Source organism: Globicephala melas, chromosome 10, assembly GCF_963455315.2.
Source record: "Globicephala melas chromosome 10, mGloMel1.2, whole genome shotgun sequence".
NCBI classification, from domain to species: Eukaryota; Metazoa; Chordata; class Mammalia; order Artiodactyla; family Delphinidae; genus Globicephala; species Globicephala melas.
Genome location: NC_083323.1, coordinates 6,192,307 through 6,212,697, shown reverse-complemented (window position 1 = coordinate 6,212,697; position 20,391 = coordinate 6,192,307). Strand labels below are relative to the sequence as shown.

The window sequence follows — 20,391 nt, the reverse complement described above, 5'->3', positions numbered from 1 at the left end:
GATGAGCAGAGCCTGAAGAATCCTTAGGATTCTTCATACAAGAGATGTTCTTGTCTACTGACATCGCAGTTAAGAATTTAACAGGGTGCCTAAGGGTTTACATCAATGACAGGACTTGTTCAAGCTACTTTACTTAATATATGCTGACAATACACACTGGCAACTTTCACCTACCTTTTTCTTTTTTTTTTTTTTGCGGTACACGGGCCTCTCACTGTCGTGGCCCCTCTCGCTGCGGAGTACAGGCTCCGGACGCGCAGGCTCAGCAGCCATGGCTCACGGGCCCAGCCGCTCCGCGGCATGTGGGATCCTACCGGACCGGGGCACGAACCCACGTCCCCTGCATCGGCAGGCAGACTCCCAACCACTGCGCCACCAGCGAAGCCCTTGAGTCCATCTTTTTAAAACTTGGGCTCCTGTGATCACTTGTCTCTGTTAGACTATAATATCAAATGGAGGGCTTCCCTGGTGGCGCAGTGGTTAAGAATCCGCCTGCCAATGCAGGGGACATGGGTTTGAGCCCTGGTCCATGTGGAAGATCTCACATGCCGCAGAGCAATTAAGCCCACGCGCCATAGCTACTAAGCCTGCGCTCTAGAGCCTGTGAGCCACAACTACTGAAGCTTGTGCACCTAGAGCCCATGCTCCGCAACAAGAGAAGCCACCACAATGAGAAGCCCGTGCATCGCAACGAAGAGTAGCCCCTGCTCACCGCAACTAGAGAACGCCCGTGCGCACCAATGAAGACCCAAAGCAGCCAAAAATAAATAAAATAAATAAATTTATAATATCAGATGGTATTTGATGTCAGACAAAATTATACACCTAATTAATCTAAGTTCATAGAACTAATGTGTTTTAGTTTCCAGCAAACCCAGGGCCTCACCCTCATCTTTTGCAGCACTTGAGCTTTTTGTAACAGGAAAGCACCCACATGGCGCCGATGTCTCTATTCTTATTTCATCCTGGCAACCTCCCTCGAAGACCAGTATCATTTTCCCTCTTAGAGATGAAAACCCTGAAGCTCAGATTAGTCAAGCGACTTGCCCAAGGTCACACAGACAGCTAGTAATGGCACAGCTCGGATCAGAACCCAGATCTTTCCAACTACAGAGCCAGTGCTCTTTCCACTAAGCCCACAGCTGCGGAGAAGGTTCCGGGGGTTTTGCCATATGAACGAAGTTTTATCAAACATGGACTTTGCTTTAACCAGCAGGCAGGAAGTAAGTGGGGTTCAGGAAGAGTAACCTCCAAAAAAAAAACCATACACACCACAAAATAATCTGATTAGGAAAGGAATTCCTCATGGGCACAGACTAACAAGAAGATGCTCCAGCAAGCTCAAGGGTAGTGTGTTCAGTCCTCTGGCCACCTGCCTGTACTGTCCAACATGATGTCACATCACCGCCGTCCATTTTTCCATACAAAACTCAAAAGTAATGCCGCTTCTCAGGCCAAGCCCGGTAATTAGTGTACGTCACACCAAGTCATATCAAGGCTAAACGTGGAAAGGAAGCTCTGAGAATGGACAAATTGACAAGACCTTAATTAACACCTCTAACCTCTCTCATTAATCCAACTCTCCTAACAAGGTAAGTTTACCACCTTCACTGAGAGCTAAGCCATACCTGCTGCCACCTAGATCTGACCACAAATGCCTGGCTGGTTTCGGGGTATGTTCATTTCATCCCCCAAATCCCAGCCACAAAAGAGGGAGGGGGTGTCAGACACGACTGGCTTGGTCTCTGTATTCATCCAGAAGAAATCATGGGCATTACCTCCCAGAAGCTGTCGCTGGACACTTCGACTCCAACGGAATCATCATAAGTGACAGACATCTCTTCAAAGGGTGAGGGAGCAGCAGGGAATGCTTAAATTCAGAGGTCAGCTTCAGATGCTCAAAATCCGTAGACAAACCTATAAAAGAAAAACATATCATTGTGGTTTTAAATTCCCAAGGTAAAAAAGCAAGCCACCTCCATTTCACAACTTCCATTTCCATTACTGCCTTCAGTACAGAGCAGTCTAAAATGTCTCCTTTTGGTGGGAGAAAGTCAATAAACTCTAAACTTGGCACTGACATACATGTGTGTGTTATATGCATGTGTGTGTGTATTTCACAGTAACAAGTAAACCTTTCAACATCTTAACTGAGGAGCTCAAAGAGCTTTCTGCAAACAGTCCCTGTGCTTAAATCAACAGACTGATAACCTTAATTGGCCTCATCCTTTGGAGAAGGGGACAGAGAACATGTGAGGAGAACACGCCAAAGCAGAGTCCCTGCATCTCGGGGCTCACTCTGTTCCAGCCTGTCCTACCCATCCGACAGGACTAGGACCTGGGGTAAAATGTGAGTGGAAATAACCCACCTTCGACACCTGACTCCACTCTCCACAGAGTTTCCACCAGGCTTTGCTTGTGTTGGGTGCTGTCTCCCCCTTTCCATGACTGGCTCATTTCAGCCACTGATCCCCCAATTCAGACCAGTTTATTCTGACACAGTCTGTGTGAGGGTCAGTTAGAAAGAGTAAAGTTCTAAATCCAAGCAAGGGTAACAGGGTGATTATTTCCCTTGCCAGAGGGAAGAAGTTGAAGGACCCCCCGCTATATTCACAAGCACAAATCACGTTGATGGAATGACCCGTCCACAACCAGATGAGATTCCCTGACTTCCTGGTGAAAAAGTGATTCCACCCTCCCTTATATATCACCCTGCATTCAGACCACACAGCCAGAGATCTGAAACTTTCCTAACTGCCGCAGTCAGGAGTCCAAAGCCTCAGCTTAGCCAGAGGAGGGAGAAGGTAGGGCAGGGTAGGCAGAGTGATCTACATTGTTACACTTACAAGGTGCAAGACTTTGCTTTGTTCTAGGTACTTTCCCACATGTTATCCTACTTAATCCTCGTGATTCCCTGTGAGACAGTCTAGAAGCAGAGTAAGGAATACCAGCTGCCTGGGCTCTAATCCCAGACCCATTACTCACTAGCTGGGCAACAGTGGGCAAGGTGCCTAACCTCTCTGTGCCTCAGTGGCCTTATCTGTAAAAGAGACAATACTGCAAGGAATTACTGTGAGGGTAAAAATGCAGCAGGACATACAGGGGTGAACAGTACGTGGTCTCCAGTAAGTGCTATGTAGTAAATGATAATGTAATTATTATTAGATAGTAATTATTATCACTATCCTTACTTGTATCTCTACTTTACAGCTCAGAAAACTGATGCTAAGGGAGGCTAAGTAACTTGTCCACGGTCACCCAAGCAACGAATGGTGGAGACCAGCAGGACACCAACTGTGTCTGTTTGTTAAGGTGATGTTCTCTCTATCATACCAAGATGTTTTCTAAAAATGGTCTCAAATTTAAATAAATCAGGTATCTTACAACCTAAGATCTAATTGCTAATTAAAAGGTTTAATCTGATGTATTTCACAGCTTCCAAACTTGAATACAGCTCTGTACGGATAATAAATTTGAAGTAAAGAGCAAATTATGGTACCTCGAAGCCAAATACTCCAAATGCACGCACTCTGTAACCAGGCAGAGTCGCATGGGTGCCACACACGCACTATTGCAGGCAGCATGCTGGCAGGATCTCTGCTCCATAATCACAGAGGCAGCGTGTCCTTTTCATCCCTGGGATATAAATAAAGGCCAGACAGGCTTCTCTGGCCTGGGCCCTGGTGCTACGTTTCACAGCATTTCCTTCCTGTGGAATCCGATGCTCTTAGCCAGGGCCCTCCTAGAAGCACCTCAGTCCATGATTGCAGCAGCAGAAAGTTTTCTACCCAGAGCAGCTGGTCTCTGCTCCAGGCTCCTCAGGGAATATCTGGGCTTTCGGCTCAGGCTAGTCTCAAAGTGGCCAAATCAAGCCACTGGCTGGGCTGCCTGGCCAGCTCCGGGGAGCAGCTGCAGGGGACAGGTGCAGGGAGATCGGGGGCCTGCTCTGGGCAGAGAAGCAGCTTGACACCTGAAAAGCTCATTTTCAGGAATTCATTTTCTGCCTGGGTTCAGCCCTGGTTTAGACACTAACAGAAGATGAGTTCTGCACAAGATTTATTAAGAGCCTACTAAGTGCCAGGAGCCAAGAAGAGGTTGCCACCAGGCTAAGCACGAAAAGACACAGACTTCTAGGAGCAAGAAACTGAATCACCGGGTACGGATGCCCTGCCCAGTAACAAAACCAAGAAACATCAGACCTGCAGAGGGCACTGGAGATGAGGCATGTGTACACCTGACCAGTGGAAACAAGGAAAGTCCATCTTTCTTTGCCCAAGTCACAGAGTGGCAACTTGGTAATTTTCCCTGTCAGTCCAGGACCTGTTTCTCACCAAAGCACTGTGCTCAGCGACTGCGACATTCCCAAGATCAAGGCCAAGCTGACCCCACCAGCACCCCACGTAGCCACAGCCCAACGTGCAATGACTGCAGTCAGCTCACCTATCTGTGTGTGTGTTGTTTAGAGTTGCTTCTAATGCAGAACCAGCTCCCCCGCACAGATTCTCAGCTCTTGTTGCCCATCTCCCCACTTACACATTCTCCAAGCTTATATATGGATGTCATTAAGTAAATGCCATAATCTAAGTAAAACAAAATCAGGAAGGCCAATCTCTTTCTGTAAAACTGTGCAAGGCCTTCCATTTATATTAATAACTGACTTTTGGAAGCTCCGTGCCACCACTTCACTTCTGACTTGTAATAATTCAGAATTGATGACACTTTCCTTCTGAAGCCTCAAAGCAGATCTGTTTAGTCTCCTCTAAGAGGTCGGAAGTCAGCAAAGACATTCAAAGTCCTAGAGAGGAAACCGAGGCAAGGCATAAAAAAACCCCAAGTAGACAAAGAAAGTAAGAGGAAGAACTGAAGATCTCCTGCCCAAAGAGTTAGTGAGATAATGTAGATGAAAGCCTAGGATGGTGGCAATCAGGAAAGCTCAGATTCACGAGCTCTACCACTGATGAGCTAGGTGACCATGGGAAAGCCATTCTGTTCTCTGAGCCCCAGCTTCCTGAGCTGTGTTCTACCAGGTTCGAGTGAGGGTTAGACGAAATGGTGCATGAAGGCCCCAGGATCCCAGGTTGCAGCCCATGGCAGGGCCTCCCTCAGTGGGAGCCTCGTCCTAGGTCAACACCCTTGGCTCCAAGTGTCCTCACTCTTCCCTTCGGCTCCACATGACAGCCGTAAGGCAGACAGGAAAAAAAAGAGGGGCCTGGGGGACCAGGGTCTGTACCACAGAGGAAAACCCAACTGTATTAAAGCACCAGTTGACCTGAAAACTCATCTCTGACATTCACAGAGCCACACCAATTTCTGTGGGGCTTGAGGTCAGGCCGCCGCGGTCGCCCAAGCGGAATTCTCAACCAGCATCTCCCAAGGTCCCCCTTTCCTGCCCTGCAGTAGGGGTCCTGCCCAACCGTCCACCCCTCCCAAAGCACCCTGTACCACCCTCAGTGATCCTGGTCTCTCCTCCCTCTCTGATAACCCCTTCTCCTTCTCCCCATCACTGGCACGCCCCATGGTCCATTCTTGAGGCTCTTCCTGTACCTCCCAGCAATGTTTCATCCCTTCTCATGACTTCAAATGTCACTAATATGTGGGAAGCAGTGGCACCTCTTCCAAGAGTCAGCCCCTCAATAAAATAAGAATGAGAATATTTTCCTCACAGGACTGAAGGAAGATTAGAGACAGGGAATCAAAGTCATGTGGCATACATCTGACACCCTAGAAGTGGTAGCCATTGCTCTTAAAATCACCAACCAGCAAACCACCAAAAGGTAGTGAGAAATGCCAGTGACTGGGGCTGGATTTGCTTTTTGTTTTCCCATGATTGTTGCTACTGGGATAAGCACTTGTACGAGGCTTCCCCTACCACCCTGATACTATCACCAGCCCTCCTTCACTCAGCAATGGGGAGGCCAGTCATCACCTAATGCCTGGGAAGACATCCTCATGAGCCAGACACTGCACTAAGTGCCTTGCATGTGCTGGCAATCTGCAAGGGCGCTGGCCTAGGATGAGCTTCCATTGAGGGAGGCCCTGCCATGGGCTGTGACCTGGGGTCCTGGGGCCTTCATTTAATCCTAATGACAACCCTCTGAGGGAAGTGTTAGCAACATGCTCCTTGTTAAAGGGATACTGAGTCACAGAAAGGGTAAGGAGCTTGCCCAAGTGGTGGAGTTGAGATCTGAATAAAGGCAGGTTCACACCAACCATACTCTTAACCACTGACAGTAACTACCTCAGTGCTGAGCTCAAATCTTCTAGAACATAAAATGTGAAAAACAAACACTTGCTGCTGTTTCTTTATGAGTTACTACTAAAGTCCAGTCCTCACGGACAGTCTGCTGATCTTAGCCTTCATGTGCATGTGAGTTGCAACACTGATTTTAATCTGATTTCCCTCACTAATGTCTTGTATAAATTGTATGCGTTGCCCTATGTCCTACCTTTTCATTGCTTAATGGTGTCATCTGTTGCATAAATATTCTTAATTTTAATATAGTCTAACATCAATATTTTCTATTATAGTTAGTGCTTTTTATGTCCTGTTTAAGAAGTCTTTTCTTATGCTGAGGTCATAAAGATATTAATTTACCTTTATTATCTTTTAAATGGTTTTGTTCTGGTTGGTTTTTACTTTTCATACCCAGAAATTATTTTTGTATGTGATATGATATACAAGTTTCATTTTTTTCCATATGGATATCCAACTTTCCAGCATTATTTGTTAAAAAGAGCTTATTTACTTCCATATTCTGCAGTGCCACCATTGTCCACAGATGTGTGGATCTTTATGTAGGCTCCCTATTCTGTATTCTGTTTGTTCTTGTGACAATACCACATTGTCTTAATTACCACAATCTTATAAGAATTCTTGGTATCTAGCAGAAGAAGTCCTCCGACTTTATTCTTCAAGAGCAGCTTGGCTATGCTTGGATGTATGCATGTACGTATTTATTTAGCTGCACTGGGTCTTAGTTGCGGCACGGGGGATCTTTTAGTTACAGCATGTGGGATCTTTAGTTGCGGCACGGGGGAATCTTGTAGTTGCAGCATGAGGTCTCTAGTTCCCTGACCAGGGATCGAACCCAGGCCCCCTGCGTTGGGAGCACAGAGTCTTAACCACTGGACCACCAGGGAAGTCCCACGGCCCTCTGCATTTCCATATACGCCTTAAAATCTCCTTGTTCAGTTCCAACCAACCAACGAACCAACTAGCTCTGCTGGGATTTTGATCAGGATCTCGTTGAATCCTCAGACCACTCTGAGTTAATGGACATCTTTACAATACCGAGTCTCCTAATCCGTGGAATGCATTTCATTTATTCAGGCCTTCTTTAATTTCTCTCAATATTGATCTGTACTCTTTTTATAGAGTTCACGCACACCTTTGGTCAGTGTACTACTCAGCATTTAATATGACATTGATATTATAAATAGTATTTAAAAATTTTTTTCACTTTAACTGTTTATTGCTAACATATAAAGCAACTGATTTTTGTATACTTACCATGTATCCACTAACTTCGCACTATTTATTTCCTTTTTTTGTACTTATTATTTCTAATTATAAATTCATTTGGATGACCTATATACACATTCATATCATATTCAAATAATGACAGTTTTATTTCTTCCTTTGCAATTCTTAGGGCTTTTATTTCTTTTCCTTGCTTTTTTGCACCGGAGAGGACTTCCAATAAAATGTGGAGATCCTTTCTGGTCTCAAAGATGAAGTATTCAACATTTCACCATTAAGTATAATGTTTGCTATAGGATTTTTAAAAAAATATCACTTTTCAGGTTAAGGAAGATTCCTTCTACTACAATTCTACTAAGATCTTTTATCACATATGGATGTTTGTGTAAGATTGGCTTTATTTTTCCTTAAATGTTTGGCAGAATTTGTCAGTGAAATAATCTGGGCCTGGAGTGTTCTTTAAGCAGTCCTAATGACAGATTCTAGTTAAAAAGTAGAAGACTATTCACATATTTTCTATTTCTTTGTGATGATTTTGTAAAGTTGTGGTTTTCTAGAGAATCCAATTCATTTTTTCAAATATATTAGCAAAAAGCTGCTTATATTATCCTCTTATGATCATTTTAAAGACTGAAAGACCTGTAGTAATGTTCCCCTTTTCATTCTTTTTTTTCCCCCTTTTCATTCTTGACATTAGGTTTTTGTGCCTTTTCTCTTCATCAGTCTCATCAAAGGTTTATTGATTATTCTTTTTTTCAAAGAATCAACCTTTTGTTTTTTTCCCGGCCACGCCGGGTGGCTTGGTGGGATCTTAGTTCCCTGATCAGGGATTGAACCCGGGCCCCTAGCAGTAGAAGGACCAAGTCGTAACCACTGGACTGCCAGGAAATTCCCCAAAGAATCAACTTTTAGCTTTCTTTCAGCTGTCTGTTGAATATTTGTCTTCTTTTTCCTTGATTTTTTTCCCTTTATTATTTCTTTTCTTCTACCATCTTTAGGTTCAAGTTGTTCTTTTCCTAACTTCTGGAAATTAAAGCTTAATTCACTAATTTTCAGCCTTTCTTTTCTAATGTATGCATTTAAAGCTATAAATTTCCTTCTAAGCACAGTGTTTTTTTGTTTGGTTTGGTTTTTTGTGTTTTTTGTCTTTGTTTTTACTATTTATTTTTTAATTTAGGCTGCACCAGGTCTTAGTTGTGGCATGCATGCAGGATCTAGTTCCCCGACCAGGGATCGAACCCAGGCCCCCTGCATTGGGAGCACGGAGTCTTACCCACTGAACCACTAGGGAAGTCCCTAAGCACAGTTTTAGAGCTATATTCTACAATCTCATTTATTTTTTCATAAGAGTCCCATGAGGTAGGCATTTTTATTTTCTTTTTTGCAGATGTGAAACTAAAGGTCAAGTAACTTTAAAAATATTTTTTATTGAAGTACAGTTGATTTGTAATGTTGTGCTAATTTCTACTGTACAGCAAAGTAATTCAGTTATGCATATATATACATTCTTTTTTATATTTTTCCATTATGGTTTACCACAGGATATTGAATATAGTTCCCTGTGCTATACAGTAGGACCTTGTTGTTTATCCATTCTAATAACAGTTTGCATGTGCTAATCCCAAACTCCTAATCCATCCCTCCTCCCCGTGGCAACCACAAGCCTGTTCTTTATGTCTGTGAGTCTGTTTCTGTTTCATAGATAGGTTCATTTGTGTCATATTTTATTTTTTTAAATTTATTTTTTACAATATTTTATTTATTTATTATTTATTTATTGGGCTGCATTGGGTCTTAGTTGTGGCACACGGGATCTTTCGTTGTGACATGCAGGCTCTTCGTTGCAGCCCACGGGCTTCTCTCTAGTCATGGCGCACAGGCTCCAGAGTGCATGGGCTCTGTAGTTTGCGGCACACGGGCTCTCCAGTTGAGGTGCGCAAGCTCAGTAGTTGTGGCACACGGGCTTAGTTGCCCACAGCATGTGGGATCTTAGTTCCCCAATCAGGGATTGGAGGATTGAACCTGTGTCTCCTGCATTGGAAGGAGGATTCTTTACCACTGGACCACCAAGGAAGTCCCCCATTTGTGTCATATTTTAGATTTCACATATAAGTGATATCATATGGTATTTGTCTTTCTCTTCCTGACTTACTTCACTTAGTATGATAATCTCTAGGTCCATCCATGTTGCTGCAAGTGGCATTATTTCATTCTTTTTTATGGCTAAGTAATATTCCATTGAATATATATACCACATCTTCTTTATCCATTCATCTGTCAATGGACATGTAGGTTGCTTCCATGTCTTGGCTATTGTGAATAGTGCTGCTATGAACTAAGGGGTACATGTATCTTTTGTTTTCTTGTTTTTGTTTTTTAAAAGTATTTATTTATTTTGGCTGCACTGGGTCTTTCTTAGTTGCAGCATGCAGGATCCTTTGTTGTGACATACGGATCTAGTTCCCCAACCAGGGAACGAACCCGGGCCCCCTGTATTGGGAGCATGGAGTCTTACCCACTGGACCACCAGGGAAGTCTCTGCATGTATCTTTTGAATTATAGTTTTGTCTGGATATATGTCTAGGAGTGGGATTGCTAGATCATATAGTAGTTCTGTTTTTAGTTTGTTTTTTGTGTGTTTTTTTTGCGGTACGTGGGCCTCTCACTGTTGTGGCCTCTCCCGTTGCAGAGCACAGGCTCCGGACACGCAGGCTCAGCGGCCATGGCTCACGGGCCCAGCCACTCCGCGGCATGTGGGATCTTCCCGGACCGGGGCACGAACCCGTGTTCCCTGCATCGGCAGGAAGACTCTCAACCACTGCGCCATTCAGGGAAGCCCTGTTTTTAGTTTTTTTGAGGAATCTCCATACAGTTTTCCATAGTGGCTGCACTAACGTACATTCCCATCAACAGTGTAGGAGGGTTCCCTTTTCTCCACACCCTCTCCAGCATTTGTTATTTGTAGACTTTTTAATGATGGCCATTCTGACTGGTACCTCATTGTAGTTTTGATTTGCATTTCTCTAATAATTAGCGACACTGAGCATCTTTCCATGTGCCTGTTGGCCATCTGTATGCCTTCTTTGGAGAAATGTCTATGTAGATCTTCTGTGGATTTTTCTATTGGGTTGTTTTGTTTTTTGTTGTTGAGTTGTATGAGCTGTTTGTATATTTTGGAAATTAAGCCCTTGCTGGATGCATCATTTGCAAATATTTTCTCCCAGTCTGCAGGTTGTCTTTTTGTTTTGTTTATGGTTTCCTTTGCTCTACAAAAGCTTGTAAGTGGGTTCCATCTTTTTTTTTTTTTTGCTTTTGCTTTTATTTCTAATGCCTTGGGAGACTTAGAGGTCAAGTAACTTGCTTAAAATTAATAAATGGTGACAAACTGTGAAATCAAGGTTCAAAACCAGGTTCTGTGCTTCTAAAATTCAAGTTCTTCCTATTATAGTACATTACATATAATTAGTAGTTTATAGGTATTATGAATAAAATGCTATGAAAATATCAAGAAAGCAAAGTCAGGTCTCTTCCTCCACAGGATGTGGGAAAAGCTAGAAAGGGATTGACAGGCAAATAGGCTCTGCTTAGGAACACAGGAGAAGGGCTTCCTATCTGTAAGCAGGGGAAGAGGGGAGGGGCAAGAGGGGTTGACAAGATGGGTTAAGAGAGGCCAAGAAAATCTCATCTGTCCCTGGAAATCCATGATTGGTGATTTTATAAAAGTAACAGAATCAGTTCTCAGCCTTCAGGGCTCACTCAAGAATTGTTCTCCATGATGAACAGTTAGATTCATTCTTTTATGGCCAGGATTTGACTAGCATCACGATCAACCACTATCCCTGGGTCCACATGACCTCGAGTCATACCAGCGATAGCCGAGCTCAGAGATGGTCAGGAGGGCACTGGAAGAAAAGAGCACAGAAAGCAACATGTGGCTTAATGACACACTGGTCTTGTGTCAACTTAAAACTGGAAAGAAGGGAAAACCTGTCATCACCAGCTGCTCTTGGGGAGCCTCATTCATGCATTCAATAAAGATCTAAATTTCAAGAACTGAACTAGTGCTGGGAATACAAACAGCTTGTAGGCTAGACCTCAATTTCTTTTAAGTAAAAATGAAAAACTAAACTAGACTAGAATAATGGGAAAATCAGGAGATACTCAAATGTTAAATTTGTCAAACACAAACAGAATACTCTTTGCCCTTTTAGTACTGTAATTACAGTGAAATTGGTAGTAAATGCTTGATGACAATCTAAATAAAATCACAGGATATCTGCTCTACAAATTTATATAAGACAAGAAAAACTGTGATACTCAATGCTATGGGGTCTTAATGTACCAATCAACTCGCGACGTTTTTTCTTTTAATGTATTTGTAACTTATAAAAACAAAAATAACCCATGTTTTCCATAGAAAACTTAGAGAAGAGATTTTGGGAGAGAAAGGAAGAACAGGAAGAAAGATTATCCATAGTTCCATCACTCAAAGACAACACAATGCATGCTCTTCCCTCAAAGCTTATTTCCAGTCATCACTTAATTCCCTCCTTAAAGTGCGAAGTGGGGTGGGAATAGGGGTGGACATGTGTGAATAGGGGGCCTGAAGCTGCAGACAAATAAGTCTAAGGTAAGAGGAGAGGGCACAGGGCACAGCCTACACACAAAGAGAAAAATAAGATTTCTGAACAAAGCCCCCGAATGTCCAGCCACACACTGGTGCTCTGTTCTAGTGTGTGCAGGTTCACTTTAGTATGCCCCCCTCCTGCGGGGGAACCAGCTACAGACCAGGTCGCACCCCAGGAACACGCTCAATCCCACAGTGAAACCAAGGCCACCAAGGAAGGAACTAGAAGAGCTGCCTAATGGCACCACTCAGGTGTTCAGTAACTATCTAATGACTGAAAGACGGCCCCAAAGAAGGCTCCCTGGGCTGAAGTCAGCCATGTCTGTGTCAAGTAAAGCAAGCCTGCTTCAACAGGTGTGGTTCTGTTGCTCCACCTGGAGCCCAGGATAGGCATAAACCAACATCTAAGCAGCTTCCACATACCGGGCATATCTTAGCACCAGCTTTAGACATATTATTTTTGTTCCTCAAAAACCCTGCAAAAGTGGATTACTGTGCCCATTTTACAGGAAGGCAACCAGGTACAAACCATTCAAACCATTCGCCAGGGACCCCACAGCTTGCAAATGCGAGGCCGTGACTCAACTCAGCCTGTCTGACTCCATATTGCCCAACCCTAGCAGGACACCTCAACTCCAGCCTGAGTCATTCCCAGCTCTGGGAAGCCTGCTTGGCTGGGAGGCTGCTCCCTAGAAAGGGGGCTTGATTCTCAGAGCTGTCTTATTAAGGGCCAAAGACCCTGACCTGTCAGGGAATATTACTCAGAATTTTTTTTCCACACACAAACATCTTTAACCATAAAAATGAACCTGGTTTCAGTACACTCTGGGTAAAGAAACATGTAAGTTGGGGAACCTGAGGCTTCTGAGGACAACAAGAGAACCTGCAGACTTTGCTTCAAAGGGAGATAAGGTTGGGCACATTTCCTAGTTCTGCTTCCTTCATTCTTTCAGTGTCTTAAAAGACTTGCTATGGCACAAGCCGGTCGCTAATGCCAAATGGTACTGAATGCTCCTAAGATCCATTTATCAATGCCAACAACATAAATGTATATTTAAAAATTAATTGGGTGCATCTCAACAGGAAGGTGAAGTTCCTCAGAAGACAGCGTGAGGATGGGTGGAAAACAAGTGTTAGCTTCACCTCTGGGAGCGCGGCCCCCATCCCTCCGTACGGCCCTGTCCGCCTCTGGAAGGCAAGGGCAACGCTGGTGCGCCTGCCCTCCCGAGTATGAAGAGGCTCAGGGGTGATAACGGGTACGGAAGAGCTTTGGGAAAGTGCAAAGTGACAGACAAGTGAGTTAGTACTGCTCTTCCCAAGGACAGGTACTGAGTCTGGCTCTTCTGTAGTATATTTCAGACTGTCTAGCACCCAGCAGTTGACTGACTATTTCTCCCTAAAGAAACTGAACTACAGTACTCGACGACAATGCTGAATGAGTTCCGCTACCTCAGAACACACACTGCACGTGAGGGAGAGCACTCCTGTCAGACACTCTTCCTGCTCGTGGGTCCTAATTCTATCCTGTGGGCTACACTGCCCACCAAACACGCTGAAACAGGCTTTTACACTCTAACCTGGTGACAGGAAAATATCTGCATCCCAAACAACCGCTCTGAAATGAACTTTTGGGATGAGGTAGTGTATACTTAGTTATTCTTGATCCCTTCCCATCACAACAGGAGAAACAGACAAGAAAATATGTTCCCCATGTATTTCCTTCAACTCTGTTTCTCTCCCCCAAATCACACTAAAACAGTCAGTTCAAAAGAGGTGCACACATCTCTCCCTCCCTGCCCCTAAGGGCCCACTAGGTTGACAAGAAGGAACCTGTAATAGTGCAGCAACAGAGCAGCAGGGAGGATGTGCCAGAGGAAAGCAGACAGGTCTGGGCTGGGAGGAAACTAAGAAAACCATCCCAGAGGCCAGGGTGGGGACGAGCCTTCCCAGGGCAGGGGTGCCGAACAGAGCACAGAGCTGGGGGAGGGGGACTGAGGAGCAATCATCACAGTAATTTTTAAAACTGCACTTGTGACCATCAAGTCCAGACACCCTTCAGGGAGGCCCACCTGGGGCCTTGCCCAGCCTCTGCAGAAACGCAGACATCCTCCCTCTTAAGGCAGAGGCCAACAGGGAAACCCAGATCAGCTTCCTAATCAACCCTCTTCTTTCATGAACATGAACTGATAACCAAGGATCTTCAACCATTAAATAAATAATAATGAAATAAAAACCCAAACCATGAAAGAGTAGGACCAGGATAAGCAGGACAACTTTTACTTTGAATTGATCTCTGGGGAAAACACAGGTATTTCAGGGAACAAGAGAGAAATTCTATAAACACTGGTAAGAATTCTCCAAGAAAGTCAAGGGTTATTGCACCCGTAAAACAGGAACAGGCTGCTATGAAAAAGGAGTGATTAGGAAGTAAGTAAATTTTTTTTAATTTTTAAGAACCTTATTACCAAAATAAACATTTTAATGTTTGGTGTGTATAAGAGAATGACAAGATTAAAGAGGAAGCTAGTGACCAAATGATAAGATCACAGGAACTTCCAGTCACATAAAACAGGAGGAGACTGGTTAAAGGACAGGGAGGAGGCCAGGGTGGAGGTCTCACAGGCGGGGAGGCGCAGGGGAAGCCCTGGACTGCAGGCTCTGCCACGTGTCTCACTTACCACTCGGCTCTAGTGCCCCCCAGTGCTGCACACAATAGGTGCTCAACAAAGATCTGAGTGAGTGAATAGCAGGTGGGGATTTCCAACCTCTCCCTCCTTTTCTGAGGCCTCTGGGAGGAGCGCAGCTCTGCTGTGGCCACTCAGGGGACTGCTGGTCATCAGTGGAGTGGGCAGGCTCCCCTCAGAGACTTTAAAATTCCAGTTGCACAAGGGGTAGGGGCAGTGTGTTTCTGCCCATTGAAGGTGTAAAAGCAAAAAATTTGAGACTTGAGAGCAAGAAAATCCTAAGTGTAAAGATGTACAAATCATCCCCCCTCCTCCTTCCCCTCCCAGTCTTGAAAAACACATTCGTGGTCCCTCATGTGTGTCCTGGGAACACAGCACGCCCTCAAAAGATGCTTGCTGAATACATTCAGGAATCCAGGAATGACCGAGGTGGGGGAAATGGTTCCCAGATCTCTGGATTCCAATAACTTCTGCCACTGATGTAAGTAAACACCATGAGTCAGAGCCATTCCCAAAATGGTGCACAGAGTATCAGAGGTTAACAGAGGCTGCCAAGGGTGCCCTTGGTCCAGGCTGGGAGCTGACATAACATCTTTCCTCCCCTCCGGGCCTGATAACACATATATCAAGTAAAGAAAGGTACAAATTACATAAGTACATTCAGCTCGCCCTTAATGCCCTTAATTCATTCCAAGAAATAAAAACAGAACAGGTCATTAGGCCAAAAGGCTATTACTATAAAGAAAGAACATTCCGAGAGAAGGCACATGTTGCTCATCTCTCTGAAAGTCAGCCTTGGAGAAGCCATCTCTAATCTCTGTAACTGCAAAAGGCAGCACAGAAGGAAGGCGTCCTCACTGCTGCCCACACACAGCGCTGGCTTGGCGTACTGCCCTGCAGACCTCGCTGTGAGCACACACTGGATCTAAGGTTTGTTCCTCCTTCATTACCCAGGGTGGGAAATTCTTCACTCATTAGAAGTGACTACAATTTCTTCTAAGCCACTGTTTGGCCTGGAGTGAGGAGAGGATCAATCCTTAAGTAAGGAGTGGATTTACCCATTCATTCTACAAACAGATGTTTGAGTACTTACTATGTGCCAGGCACTCTTCTAAATCCAGGGTTTGGAGCAGTGTACGAGACAGACACGGTCCCTGCCTGCCTGGGCCTGACGTCCTAATAGGGCAGACTGACACACAGTAAAGTAAAAACAGCCACGAGTGTGGAAAGGGCTAGAACGGAGGTAAATAAGGCGTTATGAGAGAGTGGAGGGAAGAACAGGGGGAAGGACTTGTGAAGGTAGAGTGGTAGGGAGGACCCAAGGTGGAGAGCAAGTGGGGGTGTGAAGGACGGGGAGGGGCCTTTCCAGCAGAGGGAGGCCCCAGGGAACAGAGGTCACTGTTCCAGTCCCAGCAGGGCAGGAGCCCACAGGCTTGCCTGAGGTGCCACTGAGGACTCCAGGGAGGAATGGTCGGCATCACTGGTGAGCTGCCTGGTAACTCAGATCTTATATCTGTGCTAGCAGATAAAAATTCAAGCCTCAAGTGCTTGTAAGATATGCCATTGAAAACCAAGCACATATATATGCATAGTGTTCCATACCTATCTGTACCTGTGCTGCCTCTCAACATGTGATATATTTAACCAAAGAGAAACACCTAGCCTTTGACCCAACTATTTCTTCTAAAACTTTTCCTACAGATAAACTCACCCAAGGATTAAAGGTAGATGTTCACTGTGGCCCTGTTTTCAACAGCAAGAAAAATAAGACACTGAAAACCACCTCACTGTCCATCAAGAGTCACAAGTGCCGATACACCTCTGGAGTGGAACACAGGTAGCCAGAGGAGAGAGAGGGCGGGGAGCTGTGTGCACAGACACGAAAGAACGGCACGTCGGTGTTCCCTCATATCAAGTGGCATCAGTGGGTTGTAGCACGGTGATATAATCTGATCCCACTGTATTAAAACACAATTAGGTACCCACCAAAGTGTGCCAACTCACAGCAAGTCCCAGTGGGGTCTCAGACTTGGGGGGGGTTGGACTTCCACATTTCATCTTGTTCTAACCAGTTTGAAAATTTTGACTATCACCATGTAATACTTTTAGGATACAGCAACTAGTTAATAAAAAATACCCTACTTTGTTTTGTTAATGGCCTGTGCTGGAATGAAGGAGGGGGCCCTCTGTGCCACGTGACTGCACCACAGCCTCGAGAGAGGACTGACCACCCCCTCTTCAGAGGTGTCCAAAGCCCCCGGCCCGGCACCTCTCCACTGCATAACCACAGTCATCTCCCAGTGGTGTCCTGGCTCCCCCACTGCACTTCACAGGGATGCTTTCAAAACTCAAGTCAGACCATAGACCAGTCATTCAGTAAAAACTTGCTGGATGAATTCAGGAGGAGAAAAGTTGAACTGAAAAGTCTGGGTAGTTTTGATTCATACAGACTGAAGATCCACAGATGGAAAATACCTGGGGCATTTATGCCCAGGTATGAAGATGCTTTAACTTATGAAGATGCTTTAACTCTAGTGGTTAGAACTCTCTTATAAACACTCTGCACATGTTAAACTAAACCACAGTTGGGTTTAGTAACCACCGTGCGGGATGTGTGGCTCAGTCCCGGCTGTCTACCAGCAGCCACACAGGAAGCCCTTCTCCTGCTCAGCCGCGGGGCCTGACCACCATGGGCGCCCACAAGCTCCTGGGTCCTCTCTGCCTCCAGCTCAGGCTACTCCTGTACGTCCACTCAGTCCCTCCAGAGAAAGGACGGGCTTTCCTGCTTCTCTCTGGCCCTCAAGCCACCTCCCACCCGGCCGGTGTCCAGGGAGTAGGGCCTGAGGTAATACACTCCTCTGCACCATTAGCAAAGCAGGAACGCTTTTTTTTAATGGCTCAAATGTCCAGCACACACTATTTTGTTGCCAATGATTTCATCTGGAAAAGTGAACATTCCTCAAAGGAAGAGATAGAGATCAGCAAATAAAGTGACTTATATCTCTGGAACATTGTGTAGTGCATTGACTTCAACAATGGAAAGCAGCTTGTGCACTGCGAGATGCTCAGTTTTAAAGGTTGTCCACTCCAAGGGAAGCACATGCCACAACTGGGCATGTCCCAGGCCCCAGACGGGGAGGGGAGGGTCCTCCAGAAGCACCTACAAGGGCGGGCAGTGTGGGCCGAACACACTCAAAGGTACTTCCAGAGATGAAAAAAACAGTCAGCATCTCTCACAGACAAAGCTTGGTGCTGCCGTGAAAACCACCTCCTGAAACTAGTAAAGGATTCGCATCCACTTGATGGCACAGAACTACCTGCTGCAAACTGAAGTAAGAGCTGGTGAGAGGAAGGGGAATTTCAAGAACTCTATTAGGACACAGCCATTCTGCCAAAAACGAACATGGCTCAGACCCTGGAATGTCACAGTTCAGAAGAAAAGACAAAAAGAGTGGGGGGAAAAAACACATCTTATTTTGTTTAGCCAACACTACAGGGCCTCTTCCTCCCACAGAAAAAAATCATGTTGGGTTAAGTTAAAGAAAAACAAAATTTTCTAAACAGGGAAGCTATTCAACAATATCAAATGTGGCGCTGCTTTGGTTCAGCACAGCATCAGTTCCAAAGCAGGTGTGTTCCCACTCAGGTGTGACCACCCGGCTTCCATATCTTTGCTCATTCAACGCGCCCTGTACTGCTAAGCCCGTGACAGTTTCAAGTCCAAATATCTATTCTTTTGGTCACCACAAGGCCGTCAAAACCAATGAGGGCTCCTCGTGGCGGGGCTCTGCTCTGCTAGCCTTCATTCTCATTACTCAGCCCTTTCTTCTCCTGTCATCCACTGTCTGTCTGTGCTGCAGTCATGGCCAACAAGCCACCCTGAGCACCTCCACTGCTGTCCACGCCATCTCCCCATCACTCCTAACAGCTATACAGCATCGCGTCTTGGCCCCGCACGACCACGCCAGGCCCTCACAGTCACACGTCGGGGGTTTGGGTCTTTCCCAGTCAGAGCCAAGACTGGGGGAATGTCACAGTACATAAGGTTTCCCACTCTGACTCTGTCCAGTTACTTCACTAGGGGCTCTGGGCTCACAGGTTCTAACGATATTTGGTGAACCTCTCAAATACAGTTTAGAAAGCAAGAGGTCAGGGCTTCCCTGGTGGTGCAGTGGTTGAGAGTCCGCCTGCCGATGCAGGGGACACGGGTTCGTGCCCTGGTCCGGGAAGATCCCACATGCCGCGGAGCGGCTGGGCCCGTGAGCCATGATCGCTGAGCCTGCGTGTCCGGAGCCTGTGCTCCGCAACGGGAGAGGCCACAACAGTGAGAGGCCTGTTGCAAGAGTTCAACCTGACATCCTCAATCTACATTTAAGGGGGCGATTACACACCCATGAGAAAGGGTAGAAAGACACCCTAAGAGGCACAGAGAAAAAATGACCCCAAAACACACCTTGGCCTTTGGAGTCTTACTTGTTTCACACAATGAATCTGAGGATATTTCTTTCTTTCTTTTCTTTTCTTTCTTTCTTTCTTTCCTTTCTCTTTCTTTCTTTCTTCCTTCTTTCCTTTCTTCCTTTCCTTCCTTCTTTCTTTCTTTTTCTTTCGTTCTTTCTTTTCTCTCTTTCTTTCTCTTTCTTTCTTTCTTTCTTCCTTCCTTCCTTCCTTCCCTCCCTCCCTCTCCTTCCTTCCTTCCTTCCTTCCCCTCCCTCCCTCCCTCCCTCCTTTGGCTGCGTTGGGTCTTCATTGCTGCGCGCAGGCTTTCTTTAATTGCAGCAAGCAGGGGCTACTCTTCATTGCAGTGCACGGGCTTCTCATTGCGGAGGCTTCTCTTGTTGTGGAGCACAGGCCCTAGGCGTGCAGGCTTCAGTAGTTGTGGCTCGCGGGCTCCAGAGCACAGGCTCAGTAGTTGTGGCAACGGGCTCAGCTGCTGCGCGGCATGTGGGATCTTCCTGGACCATGGCTCGAACCCGTGCCCCCTGCATCGGCAGGCGGATTCTTAACCACTGCGCCACCAGGGAAGTTCCTGAGGATATTTTAGGAGATGAAATAGCACCAATAATATTACACGTAAATAAGAAATGGACAGAAAAGGGAAAAGAATAAGCCCGTGTGAAAAGGAGACTTCAGCTGCAGTGGGGACAAATGAGCCTCATCACAGCTTCTAACTTCTCACTTGGTAAATACAGAAATCAGATTGCAGTTTTTTTGTTTGTTTTTAAAAAGCTTCAAGTAAATAAACATTTATGAAACTTATAAATATAAAATTACTTTGATGTATACATTTGCAGAGTGTTCAGGACTCACTCCATTCAACCTTACCTGGACACCTGTTATCCACGCATGGATATCCTGGTGGACCGATGTCCTTTAATCTTAGTGGGATGTTGTGAATGCCTGAACACAATTAATTCCCCCCAAGAGGCAGCGATGGTGGTGGTTAATCAGTCTGGTTTAGGGAATCACTGGGTACACCTTGCTGGGAATGCCAATTTTTAAAGAAAATTACAGACAGATATTCATATACCTCAAATAAACAAATGAACTTGGTAAAGCCGCACTGAACATAATTTAATTTTTGATGATTCTGAAGTCATGTT

At 45.3% G+C, this 20,391-nt stretch overlaps 1 protein-coding gene across 3 annotated transcripts in view; it reads right to left on the bottom strand.

Annotated features, from left to right (window-relative positions):
• PACSIN2 (protein kinase C and casein kinase substrate in neurons 2) overlaps window positions 1-20,391 on the bottom strand; it is a 139,904-nt gene that overhangs the window by 38,538 nt on the left and 80,975 nt on the right. For all 3 annotated transcript variants that reach the window (XM_030855736.2, XM_030855737.2, XM_060305896.1), the window contains exon 2: window positions 1,779-1,917. In XM_030855736.2, coding sequence (XP_030711596.2) covers window positions 1,779-1,838 — 60 coding nt within the window. In that variant the 5' untranslated portion in view covers window positions 1,839-1,917. The remainder of the gene's footprint in view (window positions 1-1,778; window positions 1,918-20,391) is intronic.